The 20,648-nt window shown below is 38.4% G+C and overlaps 1 protein-coding gene across 7 annotated transcripts in view; it reads right to left on the bottom strand.

Moving 5' to 3' along the window:
• The window catches only part of Nol4 (nucleolar protein 4), a 416,619-nt gene that overhangs the window by 147,008 nt on the left and 248,963 nt on the right, over nt 1–20,648 (bottom strand). For all 7 annotated transcript variants that reach the window (XM_045134935.1, XM_004666761.2, XM_004666760.2 and 4 more), the window contains one exon: nt 15,216–15,499. In XM_045134935.1, coding sequence (XP_044990870.1) covers nt 15,216–15,499 — 284 coding nt within the window. The remainder of the gene's footprint in view (nt 1–15,215; nt 15,500–20,648) is intronic.

Below are 20,648 nucleotides of genomic sequence, written 5' to 3'. Positions count from 1 at the left end.
ATTGTTCATTTAAAATCTGCTTCATCTATAGCTTGTTCCATACATGGTAAATTCCACTGCTGGAGACAGGTCCCCACTGCCACTGAGCTATTGATCAGGGAGAACCACGAGTCCCCCAGAAAATGCAGACCATTGCCAAAGTATTTGGTTAGCCATCAGAATGAATGTGACTGTTGCTGTCACTAATATCCAGAGAAGCTTCATGACAGAGATGGCTGTAGATAATCAGGAGACTCAACAAAACTCATCAAAGCAGAAACTAAGATCCTATGTGGAGCTCAACACTAAATGAGATGTCATCCCCTTCCCCCTGCAAAGCTCAGGGCACAATGCAGAAGAGGGTACAGAAAGAATGTAAGAGCACAGGATGGGAAGGAATACTTTGTTTGGAACACTGTCTTCTGGATATGAACTAACTGGTAAATTCATGATCCCTCAGTGGTTACTGATATCCCAACAAGACCTGCACCACTCTGAGCCTATCAAGAAAAAAAATTTTTTTTGGAAGTATGGTGTCACTGTAGCCAAAGCTAACCTGAAAATGACTCTGTAGTCCAAAGCTAGCCTTGAACTCATAGTAATCCTCCTACCTCTGCTTCCCGAGTGCTGGGATTAAAGGTCTGTGCCACCATGCCCAGCCCCATCAAAATGTTGCATGAATGACAAAGGAGATCAAAAGGAATGAGTCAAAAAAGTCAGAGAAGGACTGTCTAGAAAGAGGAGGGTTCTCAGGAGATGGGGTGGGCAAGGAGAGGGGACAAAAGAGAATAATGGGTTGGGAATATGATCAAACTACAGTAGGTGCATTTCAAAAGTTACAATGAAAGAAAACTGACTCTTCAAATGTTTGTTGCTTGATTCTTATCCAATTAGGCAAGTAAGCCAAACATCTTGGAGACATTTGTTATTATTTATTAAACATGTACATAACACATTTGATCACAGTCCTCTCCCCATTACCATCTTCTGTCTATATACCCTTATCATTCTAGAGTGTTATGAAGAAGCTACTTTATAACAAAAATTAAGCTGGGTGCTACTTTCACCTCATTGAGCTTGGTAAGCATTCCACTCTTAGAATGAACATCCTACTTAGACTTCATGTTGGTTAATCTTCATTGCCAACTTGATTAGATTTGAAGTCATCTAGAACACACTCCTTCAAGAATGCCTGTGAGGGCATTTCCAGAGTGGTTTAACTGACGTAGGTAAGAAAGTCCCTGAATGCGGGTGGCATCAACTCATGGAATTGGGGTCTCATAATGAGTAAAAGGTAAAAGGGGAAAGAGAGCTGAGCATCAACATGCATCTCTCACTATTTTGTGACTATGAATACAATGTGACCAGCTACTTCATGATATTGCTGCAGCTAAGGCTACTCTTATATTTTAAAAAAAATTACCTGTACTTTGTGTATAAAGAAAGGAGTGTATGGGTGTGTCAGAGGCCTCTTGCCATTTCAAACAAACCCCAGACACATGTACAACTTTGTGCATATGGCTTTACTTGGGTACTGGGAAATCATACATAGACTGGCAGGGTTTACAAATAAGCACCTTTAACTGCTGAGCCATCTTCTCAATCCTAGAGCTATTTGTACTGTCATGCCTTCCCCATCATGATGAATTGTACCCTTACATTATGAAAAAAAAAAAAAAACCCTTCCTTCCTTAAGTTGCTTATATCAGGTATTTTGTCACAACAATGAGAAAAGTAAGCAATTTTAATGTGAAAGACATTCCTAAGAGTTGGTTGATGCATAACCAGTGCAGTTTTAAGTGGTGGTCCTATAAAGACAGTGTCAAAGTACAAAAGTGGCAAGTTAACTTTTGGGGCTCTTTTCCATTGCCATTTATTTGAATCCAGTTATCACTATTCCTTATAACATGACATGATAGCTTTGTACCTGAATTTGTGCCTTTTATTCCCAGTGTTCCACTCTTATTTGTCCCCTACAATATTGCCAGAAGAACTTCCACACATCTATAAGCTGACACCATTATCATGTTTATCTCCACTGAACACAACCCCAAAGTCTTGCTCACTGGAGACTTTCTGTGGTTCTTTTCACCATTCTTCTCCTCTGTGGCCATTCTAAGCTTCCTGAAAATCTCTAAGCCTGGTGACATGCTCAAAGCTATGCTTCAAAATATGCTTAACCTTCTACACAAACCATCAGAATAAATTTTCTTGTCTTTCCAAACTCCCCTCTGGTGTGAATCTCTCTATATAGAGACTTCCATAAGAACCATTCTTCTTTTTTTTTAAATTTAATTTTTATTAACATTTTCCATGATTATAAAAAAAATCCCATGGTAATACCCTCTCTCCCCCCACACTTTCCCCTTTGACATTCCCTTCTCCATTATATTACCTCCCCATCTCAATCATTGTACTTACATAAATAAAATACCAACCTATTAAGTACCCTCTTCCCTTCCTTTCTCTTCCCTTTATATCTCCTTTTTAACTTACTGGCCTCTGCTACTAAGTATTTTCCTTCTCACACAGGAGCCCAGTCATCTGTAGCTAGGATCCACATATGAGGGAGAACATGTGGCGCTTGGCTTTCTGGGCCTGGGTTACCTGACTTAGTATAATACTTTCCAGATCCATCCATTTTTCTGCAAATTTCATAACTTCATTTTTTTTTACTGCTGAGTAGACTTCCATTGTATAAATGTGCCATATCTTCATTATCCACTCATCAGTTGAGGGACATCTAGGCTGGTTCCATTTCCCAGCTATTGTAAATTGAGCAGCAATAAACATGGTTGAGCACGTACTTCTAAGGAAATGAGATGAGTCCTTAGGATATATGCCTAGGAGTGCTATAGCTGGGTCATATGGTACACCAATCTTTAGCTGTTTTAGGAACCTCCACAGTGATTTCCACAATGGCTGAACCAGATTGCATTCCCACCAGCAGTGTAGAAGGGTTCCTCTTTTTCCACATCCCCACCAACATTTATGGTCATTTATTTTCATGATGGTGGCCAATCTGACAGGAGTGAGATGGAATCTCAATGTAGTTTTAATCTGCATTTCCCTGATGACTACGGATGTAGAACATTTTTTAGATGCCTATACACGTAAGTATTTCTTCTTTTGAGAACTCTTATTTAGTTTCATAGCCCATTTTTAAATTGGCTTGTTTGATTTCTTATTATTTAATTTAAATTTTTAAAAAAACAAACTCCAGACATGTGCACCCCCTTGTGCATCTGGCTAATGTGGGCCCTGGGGAGTCTAGCCTCAAACCGGGGTCCATAGGCTTCACAGGCAAGCACTTAGCTGCTAAGCCATCTCTCCATCCCTAAAAAAATATTTAATAAATAAACTTGTGAATGAGCAATGGAAGGGGATGCCAGACACTCTCCTCTGGCCTCCATTCACACACACACAGGAGGAACACACATGTGCTTATACCACACACACCATACTACACATGCACCTGCAAAAATAAATCCAAAAATTTGTAACAGTGACTATAGAATAATATTTGTAATGTATTTTACATGTACTCTGCTAGGAGAGATGACTAGTGACGTAGAACATTTTTTCAGATGCTTATATGCCATTCGTATTTCTTCCTTTGTGAATGCTCTATTTAGCTCCATAGACCATTTATTGGTTGGCTTATTTGATTCCTTATTATTTAACTTTTTGAGTTCTTTGTATATCCTAGATATTAATCCTCTATCAGATATACAGCTGGTGAAGATTTTTTCCCATTCTGTAGGTTGCCTCTTTGCTTTTTTCTGCAGATATATATCCAGTTTTCCCAACACCATTTGCTGAAGAGGCTGTCTTTTCTCCAATGAGTATTTTTGGCATTTTTATCAAATATCAGGTGGCTATAGCTACCTGGGCTTACATTTGGGTCCTCTATTCTGTTCCACTGATCTATATGAGTGTTTTTGTGCCAGTACCATGCTGTTTTTGTTACTATGGCTCTGTAGTATAGGTTAAAATCAGGTATGGTGATACCACCAGCCTTATTTTTGTTGCTCAGTATTATTTAAGATATTCGAGGTTTTTTGTGATTCCAAATGAATTTTTGGATTGTTTTTTCTATTTCTACAAAGAATGCCTTTGGAATTTTGATAGGGATTGCATTAAATGTGTAGATTGCTTTTGGTAAGATTGCCATTTTCACAATATTGATTCTTCCAATACAGGAACAAGGGATGTTTCTCCACTTTCTAGTGTCTTCTGCAATTTCTCCCTTGAGTGTTTTAAAGTTCTTATTGCAAAGATTCTTTACTTCCTCAGTTAGGTTTATTCCAAGGTACTTTAATTTTTTTTTTGATACAATTGTGAATGGGAGTGATTCTCTGATTTCATCCTCTGTGTGTTTGTTGTTAGCATATATGAAGGCTACTGATTTCTGTGTATTTATTTTGTATCCTGCTACATGGCTATAGGTTTTGATAAGGTCTAACAGTTTGCTAGTAGAGTCTCTAGGTTCCTTTATGCATAGAATCATGTCATCTGCAAATAATGATAACTTGATCTCTTCCTTTCCAATCTGTATCCCTTTTATGTGTGTCTCTTGCCTTATTGCTATGTTAAAACTATGTTAAATAAAAGTGGGGGGCTGGAGAGATGGCATAGCGGTTAAGCGCTTGCCTGTGAAGCCTAAGGACCCCGGTTCGAGGCTCGGTACCCCAGGTCCCACGTTAGCCAGATGCACAAGGGGGCGCACGCGTCTGGAGTTCGTTTGCGGAGGCTGGAAGCCCTGGCGCGCCCATTCTCTCTCTCTCCCACTATCTGTCTTTCTCTCTGTGTCTGTTGCTCTCAAATAAATTAATTAAAAATTTAAAAAAAAATCATTCTTTAAAAAAAAAAAAAAAGGGGGACAGTGGACACCCTTGTCTTGTTCCTGATTTTTGTGGAAAAGCTTCCAGTTTTTCCCATTTAGTAATATGTTGGCTGTAGGCTTGTCATAAATAGCTTTTATTATATTGAGATATGTTCCTTCTGTTCCCAGTCTCTGTAGGACTTTTATCATGAAGGGATGTTGGATTTTGTCAAATGCTTTCTCTGCGTCTAATGAGATGATCATGTGATTTTTGTCATTCAACCCATTTATATAATGTATTACATTTATAGATTTGCATATATTCAACCATCCCTGCATGTCTGGGATAAAGCCTACTTGGTCAGGGTGAATGATCTTTCTGATATACTCTTGTATTCTGATTGCCAATATGTTGCTGAGAAATTTTGCATCTATGTTCATGAGGGAGGTTGGTCTGTAATTTTCTTTTTTAGTTCTATCTTTGTCTGGTTTTGGTACCAGGGTGATGCTGGCATCTTAAAAGGAGTTTGGTAGAATTCCTTCTTTTTCTATTTCCTGGAAAAGCTTAAGAAACAATGGTGTTAGTTCTTCCTTCAAGGTCTGGTAAAATTCAGCCGTGAATCCATCTGGGCCTGGGTTTTTTTTAGTTGGGAGATTATTGATAACTGTTCAGATCTCCATGTTTGTTATAGGTCTATTTAAGTGATTAACCCCATTTTGATTTAATTTAGGTAGGTCATATAAATCAAGGAAATCATCCATTTTTTTCAGATTTTCATACTTTGTGGAGTATATGCTTTTATAGTATGTCCCTATGATTTTTTGAATTTCTCTGGAATCTGTTGTGATGTTACCTTGTTCATCTCTGATTTTATTAATTTGTGTCTCTTCTCTCTTTCTTTTGGTCAGATTTGCTAAGGGTTTATCAATTTTGTTTATCCTTTCAAAGAACCAACTCTTTGTTTCATTAATTCTTTGGATTTTTTTGTTTGTTTGTTTCTATTTCATTAATTTCTGCCCTAATCTTTGTTATTTCTTCCAGTCTACTGATTTTTGGTTTGCCTTTTTCTTCTTTTTCCAAGGCTTTAAGGGGAAGCATTAGGTCGTTTACTTGCATCCTTTCTAATTTGTTAACATAGGCACTTAAGTCTATAAATTTACCTCTTAGAACTGCCTTCATTGTGTCCCAGAGACTTTGGTATGTTGTGTTCTCATTATTGTTTGACTCTATATATTTTTTGATTTCCTTCTTGAGTTTTTCACTGATCCATTCATCATTTAGTAGTGTATTGTTTAGTTTCCATGATTTTGTGTATGCTCTACAGCCTTTCTTGCTACTGATTTGTAGTTTAATTCCATTATGGTCAGAGAGAATGCAAGGAGTTATTTCAATTTTCCTGAATTTGTTAAGGAGGTTAAGGTGTTAGGTGTGGCTCTTAAGGCTCTCAGAGTATCTACAAAGGTGTTCCTAGGGTTGGGTTTCCCTGCTATGGGAGTATTCAAGTAGGCTGAGTGGATAAAATACCGGTAGATTCTAAAATTTAACTAAACACTGTACACATTCAATCAAAAACAGCACTGAATATTTATGCAAGAGTAGTTATTATAATAACCAGATCCTCTAGAAACAAAGAGGTTAAAATTTCTGGTCTGTTGACAGATCCAAGTCAGTTTGTGACCAAGTGAGACCCTTCCCTGTTGTAATCAATCCCAGTTACCTTTTTGGATGATTTTGGTCTCAGTCAAGTTGCTGGCTGGGTCGTTGGGCTGCTGTTCTGATTTCTGGAGTTGGGCACTGGCTTTTCCTGCAGGGCAAACCAAGCCTGGCAACTGTGGCCCTGCAGATCGGTACCCCTGCTGTTGGAACTGACACTGATGCTAAAGCTGCTGGTGCTGGGTCTGTCACCTCTACTGGGTCCACCGCTGCTGCTCTGTTGTTGCTTTAGCTACGACTGCTGGATCCTCCACTGCTGCTGCTGGATCTGCAACCGCTGCCTCTGAAGCTGCTGCTGCTGGATCTGTGACTGCTGCCTCTGAGGCTGCTGCTACTGGATCTGCTGCTGCTGGGGCCACTGCTGCTGGTGCTGGAGCCACTGATGTTGCTGTGGGACCCTGCTCCTGCTTGGGTCCCGCTGTTTGCTCAAGTTGGCTGGCTGGGTCCCAGGACTGCTGCTCTGTTCACTGGAGCTGGGCACAGGTGGTGGGGGAGGGGAGGGAGCTGCAGCTTCTCTGGTTCTCTAGCTGTTCCACATGTTCTTCTACCTTGTGATCTGCTCCTCTGTTGTTCACTGCTGCTCTCCCTTCATGGTTCTTGATTGCGGAGAGCTCTGGTGTAAGTGGAAGCTCCTTGCACCTGGCTTTTCCTGCGCCTGGAGCCAAGCCTGGTGGCTTTCCAGTGCGCTGCTGCCGCCAGGGTTGGCGGACCTGCTGGGGATGCTTTTGCCAGCCTGTGCAGGCTCTGGATCTCTTCCACTTCTCCACTGCTGTTTCAATTTCCTATATACCTCCCTTTTTGGTAAAAATGTGTATTTTGCTGAGTTTTTTTTGGTCTTTTTCCTCCCTAGGCTGCTTTGGCGTGGTACCTAAGCCACCATCTTAACTGGAAGTCCAAGAACCATTCTAATCCCTTCTGGAATAGCCTCTGTTTTCTTCCTCCACAGTCCATATGCTCACTCTATGTCTTTCAGAATATGGCAATTGACTAATAGTTTTTCTTTTGTCCTGTATGATGCACTTTTGAGTGGAGCCTTCTTTACTTAGCTACATTTTTGTTTTGTTTTGTTTTCTATAATACCTTGCAATAGGGAGCCTGCAGTAAATATGTGGGGAGTAAATTAAACCATTGAAAACAGTTTAGCTCATTTAATCATGACATATTCTTCTTCAAATGCCATGTTACAAAGCCATACCTAGCTCACAACAAACAACAGGTCACTATTTTGAGTGCAAGTCTTTTTGTCTGCATGCAAGGCCCTTTGCCTTGGCTAGAAAGAGACCCAAACTGAAGAAAAATGGCAATCTTACATTTCTTGTTAAGCTCAAGGTTCTCTTCTTCTAAGTATCAAGTCATGAAATGAATGAACAGACTTCTTTTTGTAACTTAAAATTCTTAACCTTGTAATATAGGAATGGGTAATTTCCTGTATTTGAAACATGAAACTTACACACACACACACACACACACACACACACATGCACGCGCACGCATGCACACACACACACACACACACACACACACACACACACAGTCTTTTATATTAAGAGTCTTAGAGGGCTGGAGAGATGGCTTAGCGGTTAACTGCTTGCCTGCGAAGCCTAAGGACCCCGGTTCGAGGCTCGGTTCCCCAGGTCCCATGTTAGCCAGATGCACAAGGGGGCGCACGTGTCTGGAGTTCGTTTGCAGAGGCTGGAGGCCCTGGCGCGCCCATTTTCTCTCTCTCCCTCTATCTGTCTTTCTCTCTGTGTCTGTCGCTCTCAAATAAATAAATAAAGATTTAAAAAAACATAAGAGTCTTAGAAATAATGATTTCTAAGATATTTCTGTGATCTGTTCCTGCTGCCTATTCCATTGCTGAAGATGCATCACATAGTTTTAATTGTATAAATTTGAGGTTTTGCAGCATGGTATTTTTATCTTAGTTCTTTTTTTTTGTTTGTTTATTTGTTTTTTAAGATATTGTAGCCCAAACTAGCTTCAATTCAAACTCCTGATCTTTTGGCCTCAGCCTCCAGAGTGTTGGATTTTAGTCATATGTCTTCCTACAACAATGTTTCAATATACATATCCACAGGAAAGTAACTAACATATTAAGTAATTTTACATCTATATCACTTTTTATAAAGTCATATATTTTGTTTATGCATCTACTGCACATAAAGTTTACTCTTAGAAAATCTTAATACATAATGCATTGCTATCACAATTTAATGAGCACAGTTCCTAGCATAGTAGTGAATGAGAAGATGAAGAAGGCCAAACTAAGAATGACTCTAGAAACAAAATTCAACAAAGGGACAATAGTGATGCTTTGTCTTCTGTATCCTTATGCAGACCATTAAAATTTCTACAAACAAGTGGCTTAGATTGGCAAGAAAGGAGTTATGGAGAAGGCTGTTTTCAAAGAAGACTGATATAATCTGAACGTACCAGCTATCTTAAACATAAAAAGTGAAAAAGGAGTCACAAGACATCAAGGAACCCAAATTGTATTTGATGCTGCTTAGGCCTGTGTGTTTGGAGTGAGCCTTGATGATCTGCACAATGGTATTGTATTTATTCAAAGTGGTTACTGAGGGTGTTCAGGGCAAACCACTACCTAACTTACTTGGCATGGATCTTAGCCATGAAAAACGCCTTTCATGATAAAAACCTGACAAACCAGGATTAAGGCTTATGTTAATGCTGAGACAAGAGTGCCAATGGTTCTTTGCCTTTTCTGTTCTCTGTTGGTTTTACTCAAAGTACTGTACGAACTAGATATTGAAGCCCTTCTGTACTCAGACACTTGTAAGTCAAGCCAGTCCTAAGGAAGGTGAGAATCATGGTCTTGACCTTAGAGTTACATTCAAATGATGGGAAAAAGTAATCAGTTCATTTATCTCAGACAGCATTGGCAAAGATAGAGAAAAGGCCTGTCTATTTATCCTCTGGTAGCCTGATATCTTTGGTAAAAAATTAAAAAGCCAAAGAATTCCAAGTTTAAATTGGGAAAATTTAATGTGTGTAAATTGGACAATTTAAAAAATGTGTGGTGTTTCATGATGGTCATAGTGCTGAGAAAGCTACTTAATAAAAGCCCAGATACCAACATCAAATGAGATAATGGATAGGAACTTCATGCCCCAAAATGCTTAAAATTCAGACTTGTTATATAATTAATAAGGGCATAAATAGTCTTAAACACAAGAACCATATGATCAGTAGATGTGGAGAAGGCCTTTGCTAAAATACAATATGACTTCATAATTAAAACACTGGAGAGACTAGGCATTGAGGGTTTATATCTCAACATTATAAAGTCTACTAGATAGCACATAAAGTCCAAATCATTCTTAATGGCGAAAGATTCAAGGAGTTCCCATTGAGATTGGGAACAAGATGGGGTGCCCACTGTCACCATTGCTCTTTAACATAGTGCTAGAAGTCCTGGTGCCACCAGTAAGACAGGAGAAAGATGTAAAAGGAATACAGATTGGAAAGGGAGAAGTCAGAGTAGCCCAATTTGCAGATGACATGATCGTGTATATAAGTGACCTGAAAGACTCTACCATAAAAATTCTGAAGGTGATAAAATTCTTTTAGCAAAGTGTAAGGATGCAAAATCAACACACAAAATTCAGTAGCCTTCCTATATGAAAGGGGGAAAATATACAGAGAAATAAATCAGCAAGGCTTTCCTATTTTCAGTAGCCACAAAAAACCAAATATCTTATAATAACAGTAACAAAGGATGTGAAAGATATATATACTGAAAACATAAAAATACTCAAGAAAGAAACTGAGGAGGACATGAGAAGATGGAAAGACCTTCCATATTCTTGGATAGGTAGAATTAATATTGTGAGAATGTCAATTCTACCAAAAGCAATATATGGATTCAACACAATGCCAATAACAATGGCAGCATCATTTTTCACAGACATATCAAAAATATTCTCAAAATTCATATGGAATGGCAGAAGCCCCAAATATCCAAAAATACCCTCAGCAAAAGAAACACCTCTGGAGGTATTACAATACCTGATCTAAGTCTATACTTCAAAGCCACAATAACATGGTACTGGCATAATAACTGACATATAGACCAATGGAAAAGAGTGGGATACCCAGCCCTTACTGTATGTAACTACAGCTACTTGATCTTTGATAAAGATGACAGCAATGAACACTGGAGAAAAGATAGCATCTTCAATAAATGGTGCTGGACAAATTGAACAACCACATGTAGAGAAATGAAACCAGACACACTCTTCTCACCATGCACAAAAATCAACTCCACATGGCTTAGACTTTAATACAAGATCTGAAACTCTCAAATTATAGCATAAAATATAGGTGGAACTCTCCATGATATAAGAGTGGGGATAGACTTTCTGAACAATATACCAGTAGCCCAGGAAATTAAACACTCAACCCGTGGCATCTCATGAAGCTAAAAAGCTTTTGTACCAACAAACATACCATAAACAGAGCCAACAGACTACAAATGACTAATACACTACTCACCTAAGAAAATGTTCACCACCCTTAAAACCAACAGGAAAATACAAATTAAAACAGCTATGAGATTCTACCTTACACCAAAAAGGATGGCAATCATTAAAAAAAAATAAAATAAAATGACAATAAATGTTGGTGAGGATGCAAGGTAAGAGGGACCCTCAGTCACTGCTGGTAGGAATGCAAAATTGTACAACCTCCATGGAAATCAATATGGAGACTCCTAGAAAAAGTGAAAATTGAGCTATCAATGGACTCAGCCATTCCTCTATTGGTCATTTACCCAAAAGTCTCCACTCCTCACTGCAGAAATATTTGCTCAACCATGTTTATAGGTGCTCAATTCAAAATAGCTAAAATCTGGAATCAACTCAGATGTCTATTATTTCGAAAATGGATAATGAAGATGTGGTACATATACACAATGGAATTCTACTCAGAACTAAGGAAAATAATATAATGAAATTTATAGTAAAATGAACAGACTTGGAACAGATCATACTAAGTGAACTCACACAAGCACAAAAAGACAAATGCCACATGTTCTCCCTCATCTGAAGTTCCTAAACTGGGATAGCCTGAGTTGCAGGCATATCTGACAGATAACTTGAGGGACAGACAAGAGTGGTAGGAAACAGGAGGGTGGGGGAGATATACACAAAGTCAAATAAAACATGAATTGGTACCATAGAAATCTTCCTCTTGGACAGTAAAATAAAATATATAACCTTCAATAGTAGCATGGAGGGATCATCTGGTAAGAAGGGCCCTAGATAGGGTGGGATGAAGCCTAACCCCCAAACATTTGGCTCTGGTTTGAAATTCTTAGTATCAGAAAGTGGTTATAGTTTACACAGAACTATTGACTGGAGAGATCTATGAGATCCCCAAAACAAAACAGGCTACTGTCATAGCACTTGATTACCCACCTGAGGTAAAAGGTAAGACCCTATTGCTGAAGACACTGCATGCTGCCAGTGCAGAACTTTGAGAGATCCATCTGAATCTGAAAGGAAGCCAATTCTCAGATTGTTAGACCATATAGTGATGAAAAAACTCTCCGTGAACTGCTGGGGAAAATGGTCAACAGTATTTTAAGCAAGCAGGGCGCACTGCTAAATGAAAAGAACCAACTTGAACAAGATGTACACACCTATGCAATAGTGACATGAAGCCTAGGTGTATAACCAATGGCTCTTTGATTGGCAATGAGATTTGCTCAGTGGAAAGGAACCCATAATTGGAACTAAGAACCAAGTCATAACACTATGGAGACCAAGATACTGGACTCCACTGAGAAGCTCCCAAGAGCCTGCATCCAAATTGAGGCTACACCTATCAAAATCTCTCTAAAAAAACAATGCTTATTGACTTTAACTTATCCTTGATCTAACTCTCCATTGGGTAATTTATTTTTACTTTTTCAGAAATCAGTGAGAACCTAGGACAACAATAATATACCAACAAGTCAACACTAGATAGCTTACTCCCTGACAGATGAACCACCCCTCACACAGCAACCAGAATCCAGGTGAAACCACAGAGGAACTGGCAAGATGAGCAAGCGTGCTGCTTCCATGGCAAGCCTGATAATCTGGGCCGGAGTGATGGAGACAGACACTGAGGAGACTCAAAATGCACCAAAGGAGAAAGCCACAAGCTGCTGAGAACTCAACACTAAAATAAACTTAAAGTACACCCACCAAGGCTCAGGGAATCTTGCAGAAGAGGGGGTGGAAAGAATGGAGGAGCCACAAGGTGGGAAGGAATATTCAGAGACATTGTCCTCCCCACAATGACTGACTGCTGCTCTCACAACTCATAACCATAACTCCATGGTGAATACCAGTAAACTCACTAAGGATAGCCCTCAGTGGAGTGGGAGTAGGAAGGAGGGAAATGATGGTATGATGTTTCCATACAAAGTTTCTGCTTAATAAGTAAAATAATAATCAAATGACAACATATCATGGTGAGGCTGCAGGGGAAGAGGAACCCTCACCTACTTCTAGTGGGAGTGGAAACTTGTAGAACCACTATGGAAATCAGTGTGGAGACTCCTGAAAAAGATAAAGTAGATCTCCCATTTGATCCAGCTATGCCACTATTGGGCATCTACCTTAAAGACTCCAGTGTTTACTACAGAGGTACTTGCTAACCATATTTGTTGCTGCTCTGCTTACAATAGGTAGGAATTGGAATGAGCCTAGATGCCCATCAATTAATGAAGGTATAATAAACATGTGGTAAATATACCCAATTTGAGTCTATTCAGCTGTAAGGAAAAAAAAAATAATGAAATTTTCAGGAAAAAAAAAAAAAAGAACTTGTGGGGTTGAATAGATTTCTCAGTGGTTAAGGAATTTGCCTAAAAGTCTAATGACTCAGGTTCAACTCCTTAGTATCTACGTAAATCCAAATGCACAAAGTGGTGCAGGCAGCTGCTGGAAGCCCTGGCATGCCCTTTCTTTCTTTCTTTCTTTCTTTCTTTCTTTCTTTCTTTCTTTCTTTCTTTCTTTCTTTCTTTCCTTCTTTCTTTCTTTCTCTCTGTCTCTCTCTGTGTCTCTCTCTCCTATGTCTTTCTCTGATTGCAAATAAATAAATAAAAATCTGAAAAAAGATGTCCTATTTGTGTTAATATGTTTCATGATTACTTAATCTTTATGAAAGTAAGGAAGAACAAAAACATGGTCTTTTCTATGTGAACTCTGCAGTGACATGGATCATGTTATCAATAATAAACTCATTTGTGTTGTATGACTGGCTATAGCTGAAGAAGGCACTTAGGCATTTGTCATAGCGAGAGTTGTAACCATCTCCCCCAGGCAGAAGAGCTTGTGTCTGATAAAGGCTCCCGCCTTACCCAACTGAGTATGGAACAGCACGACCTCAGGCAAGAAGATTTAAGAGAAGCCAGTTTTGTAAGCAATTGATCTAGACTGAGACATTTTGTTTATAACATCTATGTCAAAAGCAAGTTATCTTTGAGGATGAGGTGAGGGCAGATATCAAAAATAAGCATTCCATAAAATCCTCAATTATGTTCCAAAGTATACTTTCAAAAAATTCACAGTAAAGTTACCATCATGGAGAAGGAAAAATTTACACTTAAGAATTTTAAATAAAGCAATTAAGAACAAGGAAGTTGTCATTTCATTTAGTACAAAAATCTTGAAATTTAGATAATATGATGAACTATGTGATAAATCACTTCTTTTTAAAAGTATTTATTTGATAGAGAAAGAGAAAGAATACATATGCCCTGGGCTTCCTGTTGTTGCAAATGAACTCCAGAATCACTTTGTGCATCTGGCTTTACTTTAGTACTGGAGAGTCCAACCTAGGCCAGCAGGCTTTCCAAGCAAGTGCCTTTTGCTACTGAACTATCTCTACATCCCAAGTGATAAGTTATTCATTTAATATACAAATTTTATCTTGGACGTCAGCACCTGGCATTCATAAAGTAAATTGCTGAGTTAAGACCCCAGGCCTCCAAAACAAATCAGAGAATTTAATTGGAACCTAATTGCTACACAGACCCACCCAATCTATAGAAATGAAATAGTCATCTTTTTATAGTTCAAATTGAGTGCTGATACTAAACCTTTCACCCTTGAGCCTGGAAAATCCCTAGAAACAGATCTATAAGTAGATTGTGGAAATGAAACAAATTAAATCAAGGAATTATGTGTATCAAAAAAAATCCACAGTTTTTTTTTTTTCTTTTTCTGTGATTTTTTTTTTTTTATGTGATCAAGAGACAGAGGGAGAGAATTGGTATGTTAGGGCCTCCAGCCACTGAAATCGAACTCCAGACACTTGTGGCACATTGTGTGCATGTGTGACCTTGTACACTTTTGTCACCTGTGTGTCTGTCTTATGTGGAACTATCTTATGTGGGACCTGGAGAATTGAACATGGGTCCTTAGGCTTTATAGGCAAGTGCTTTAACTGCTAATCCATATCTCCAGCTTATACCCACAGTTTTGATACATGATTCGTTTGGCTCAATTTTAGTCCTGAGATTACTTTTTTGTGGACACACAATATATGTGAATACAAGTAACAGAGTATCTTGACTAGATTTACATATTTTTGTCGACAATTACCTTCATCCCCTATGTACAGGTATTTCTATTTAATCTTCTTGGCCAATTTAAAAGTCATCTGGAAATTGCAGTACAATCTTACCTTGCTTCCATTTTCTCTCGCCTCTTGTTCCATCTTGAGGTCAGAAACTAACAGACTCTTATATTTGTTTTTTCCGTTACTATTCTGTTCATCTATTCTGTATTCTGAAGTCAGCTGTGCAGAGAGGGGACTGTCACTCAGGTTCAGTGGCTGTTCTTCGGGCTCCAGCCCAGCTTTGCCATCACTGTTGGAGTCTCCCATCTCCCTGCAGTGTGCTCCCCCTGATGCAACTGAGCTGTGCCCCAGAGTCTCATTGCCATTAAAGCTCTCTGCAGCAGAATCATCTGTTGGGAAGAAAAAAAAAAACATACTTTCATTTTAAGTAATATATTCCTCATTTTCTACTCCAACTAGATTTGAATGAACCCCTACTATACTTGCAGCATCGTGTACCAATTGTGTACACATGTGTAATTAGAATTGAGCATTGGCCTTCTTTGTGAAGCCACAATTGTCACAATCAATTTAGTCAGCATATTAAGGTACAAAAGTGAAACAAGATAATGGGAATATTAAATGCAATCTCTCAAGAAAAATAAATTTAACAAAGAATAATTAGCAAGTGCTTTGCAAATAGATTTAATGATATCTTCGGTGGTAATATTCAGATTTGGTGAACGTTCTCTAATAAAAGGCACTGTCTCTCGTGGCTAGTGGGACTATTCCTTGGTATATGCTTCATGAGTGCTTAATATTCATGTAAAATATTAAAACCACTTGAACTCTTTGTTCTGGTCATCATAGTCCAGGGACTTTTAAGATTAGGGGGATTACCATAATGTAATCTTTGTGTAGGTATAAATACTTTCACATTAGCATTGATTTGCATATAAAAACAGCAGAGGTGACATAAATTATCAAAAATAGATGATGACTTTAATAACTAATATGTAGAATATGATGCAGTTATTAATATTTTCTTTTAAGATATAGAAATGTGAGTCATGAAGTGTTGAATGACAAAAAGCCAACTAGAAGCCGGGCGTGGTGGCGCACGCCTTTAATCCCAGCTCTTGGGAGGCAGAGGTAGGAGGATCGCCATGAGTTCAAGGCCACCCTGAGATGACAGAGTTAATTCCAGGTCAGCCTGGACCAGAGTGAGACCCTACCTTGAAAAACCAAAAAAATATATGTGTTTGAAAAGCCAACTAGAATGGCCAATTTCATCTCAATTTTGTAAAAGGAAATTGAAGGGACACAGTTTAAACAAAATCAAATCTATTTTTCTTCCTGTGGGGGCATGTGTGTATCTATGTTCATTTGTGCATGGATACACATATGCGTACAGATGTACGGCACATGATTCTGCATGCATGTTGAGGCACTCACTGAGGAATGTCTTCTCAATAGCTTTCTACCTTATTTTTTGTGACATGATCTCTTACTGAACTTGGTGCTCACTGGACAGCTGGACTAGATAGACAGCAAGTTCTAAAGCTCCTCTGTCTCTGCCTCCCAGTGTTGGGATTACAAGTTCATCTCACCATGGCAAGCTTTTTGATGTGTGTTCTAGGGAACATAACTCAGGTCCTTATGAATCTGAGGCCAGCACTTTACCTGCTGAACCATTTCCCCATCCCCACATTCTAAGTTTCTTATTTTCCAATTAGGAGTTGACTACTAATTACAAAAGAGTAAGATAAACAAAAATGTTCAATATGTAGTTCAGTATATGGTCCAAAGAGATTCTTCTGTCAATGAGTTAATTAATGAGTAATTAAAGGTGCCAAAAAACTAAACATGCAATTCAAATGCACAGTAATGTGGTTAAGATCTCATACAAGGAACAAAGACAATGGAGCTGACAGTGAGATGAACTAAATTACAAAAGACAGAAGTGAGCCTCTAGCAGGTGGAGAAGGCAGGGCAGAGGCCTGCCTGCACAGAGATCAGCATGTGCAAAGTCACAGGTGTGCGGATCCCCTGGGCAAGTGACTGAGATGTGAGGTCAGTGTGCTGAGTACCAAGAGGAGTGAGGAAGGAAGAGAATAAATCTCAGGAAGTGATTTTTCTATCAGCAATCTGGTAGCTTATTTAGAGCACATAAGAACAGCTTTTAATTTATTATGGGAAATGACATGGCACATAATTGTTTTTTGATTTTTTTGTTCATTTTTATTTATTTATTTGAGAGAGAGAGAGAGAGAAAGAGAAAGAGGCAGATAGAAAGAGAGAGAGAATGGGTGGGACAGGGCTTCCAGCCACTGTAAATGAACTCCAGATGTGTGTGCCCCCTTGTGCATCTGGCTAATATGGGTCCTGGGGAATCGAGCCTTGAACCGGGGTCCTTAGGCTTCACAGGCAAGTGCTTAACCGCTAAGCCATCTCTCCAGCCCACATAATTTTTTTGAAATGACATTTCTATGTGTAGCCCAGACTGACCTCAAACACATGAGTCTCCTTTAGCCTCAGTGAGATTCTGAGATTCCAGGCATGCCACTAGCTAAAATTGTTTACGTTTTAAAGAGATTAGCCAGATGCTGATGAATGTAATGGTATAAAGGGAACACAATGAAAGTTGGAGAGATCAGTTAAGACCAGTGACAGGGCAGGGATAGAGCAGGCAGAGAAGTGATAAGAACACTATAGCAAAGATTGGAATTGAGATAGTCCAAGGTGAAGTCAAGGACTCTTAATGAACTAAAGCAAAAGGAACTGAGTTTGAGTTTCAATAAAGGCTAGTTTTAAAATTAGACTCTCTAAAAAATAATTATTATCACATTTATTTGGTGCTAACTTTACTCTCCATCGGAGAATCTGTTTCTCTTTTTCAGATAGACACAGATCCTAAGGAGCACACCACCCCATCATACCTCAAAAGGGCCCCAGCTGAAACTAAGAATGATTGGGGAAACATACAAGAATTCTGTTTTCTTGGCAAACTGAGAACCAATACAATGGTGAAGGAGATAGACACAGAGAACAATCAACCCCTACCAAACCAGATATCCAGAGACACAGAGGCTCCCAAGATCTCAACACTGAAGCAGACTTAAAATGAACCCAACATGGCTCAGGGAAATTTGTGGAAGAGGGGATGGAAAGAATGTCAGAGCCACACATTGGGTCATGACACACAGGGACATTGCCTCCTACCCCAAACTGAAGGCTAACCACAAAATGCATGACTCATTTTCCCCAAGAAGGGAGGAGGCTAACAATGTTACCAACTTGACTGTATTCACTGACTACAAAAATTTTAAAAAGTTAGAAAGGGTTAAAATGACAAATTATATTAATTACACATTTTATGTTCCCATTTGAGAACAGAGTTCATGTACATATAAAACACACAGAAAAATTTAAACTGGCTGTAAGTAATATAACACGGGTACTGGAGAGAAGGCTCATGTGGAAAGAATGCCTGCCTGTGCAAGCATGGGGACTGAGTTCTATCACCAGAAACAACATTACAAGCCAGGCCAGGTGTGGTCACAAACATGCCTGGACCCCAGCACTGAGGTGATCAGATGTAGGAGGAACACTGTGGTCCTGGTCCACCTGCCTATTGAAAAAAGAGCTCTAGGTTTACTGAGAGACTCTGTTTCAATGAAGTCAGGTAGAAAAATGATAGAGGAAGATAGCAAAAGTCCTCCTCTGGCCTCTACTTATGTGTACATGGGGTGTATAAATTTGCCCAAGCACACACATGCACACACACACACACAAATCTAATATAGCACAGCAAATGTCCATCACTATTAATTTGAGAAACCCAAAACAATGAAATGTCCAGAATTACTAAAATGTAGAATTAAAGCGAATAATCTGTTTAAGCAATCTGAAAAATCATTCATGATATTTCATTCTAATTGAAATACTCTTGTTATTATATGGTAGGTTATTTCTGATTTTTAAAGATTTGTTTCAATGAAATATAAAGAAAAGCATAATGGACATATTAAATATGATTATTTAATTCCCAATGAAAAACATGATCTAGCATTTATTCACTAGAACCCTTTTAAAAATGTACTATGTATTTTGTGTAAGAAAACATTACCAATAGAGAAGTTAGCCTAAATATATATTACATTTTTAAACCAAGTCCACATTAGCATAAAGTAAAGCCAATTTCTAGAATAGTTAAAAATTAAACACTCTATGCTTACTTTACTATGAAATCACCCTACATATCAAATAAATAATATATCACTTTCCATTTTTTAGGTAAAATAAATGTTAGCATTTTCAAGAATTTTTCTCAAACATTATTTAATTATAATTTTTCTGTAAGATATAAACAATAAAGGAGAAATATTTTAGATGAAGTAATTCATTCCAGGTGTTACCATGGTAACTACATACAATAGTAAATCAATATGTTTTATAAGAAACTAGTCTTTTTATACTTATTTGCATATATTGTCATTTGAAGAGTTAACAGTGATGTTTCAGGCTTCATCAGTCAAAGTTAAAACAAGTTTACATATCATTATATTTTAAAAATTCAACACTGAGCAGTGAATAAACATTATAGGACTGCTAACTTAATAATTTTGTGTTGTGTTGTATCATGCAAACACATTAGCAATCTTTAATCTCTCTCTTCCTTAGACATACATTTTTAGAATTTAAAGTTTAAACATTCCAGGCTCTTGCTTATTATAACTGATTCACATCAATTCATTGTTTTCAGAAGTCTTCTGCTTTCTTTCTCAACCTACTTTGCTCCATCTAGTGAAGCTGTTAGTGAGTGGATACCATGTTGCTACAGGGAGCCACTATAGTGTTTAGTTCTGTGGGTGGAGTATTCAGATCCACAGGCCCAGTGGGACGAATTCCCTCAAGAATTCAAACTGAATCACAGCATTTGAACCAAAGACTCTATTTTAATTCACAAGAAGAAAAATATCACCTGAATCTTGGGAAAACAAGAGTGACCAGGGTACCTAGCAACAGTGAAGAATGTGAAGTGTGATGACAGGATAATGTGGAATCTAGTGACTGAAGGATGGCAGTTGTTTCTTCTATGTGCTGGGGTTAGTTTTCATGAGAGATTTAGTGCTATGCAGACTTATGTTATCTCTATATTACCTCTGCGAAAGGTTCTGTCTATCTATAGTCTAGTAGCACTAAGAGACAGTTTGTGGCAGAAGCTTATAGAAGAAAAGGATTTATTTCAGGTTTACAGTTTGAGGGTAAGCTTCATCATGGCTGAGAAAAGCCACCACGTCACATCACACATCTGCAAATGCACACTAGCTCTGAGCACAAGTAAGGCTGGACTCTTCAACCCCAAGGTCTGCCACAGCAATACACCTCCTACAGAAAGGTTCTACCTCTAAAATTTTTCACCTACTGGGGACCAAGAAAGAAGTCTAACAAAAAATACCTAAAGCTATGGGGAAACATTTACATTCAAACTACAACATCCCACTTCTGGCCACCATGGACTCATGATCATCTCACAATGCAAAATGTATAACTCTG

This window comes from Jaculus jaculus, chromosome 15 (assembly GCF_020740685.1).
Source record: "Jaculus jaculus isolate mJacJac1 chromosome 15, mJacJac1.mat.Y.cur, whole genome shotgun sequence".
Classification (NCBI taxonomy): domain Eukaryota; kingdom Metazoa; phylum Chordata; class Mammalia; order Rodentia; family Dipodidae; genus Jaculus; species Jaculus jaculus.
This window is presented reverse-complemented; position numbering and strand designations above follow the sequence as displayed.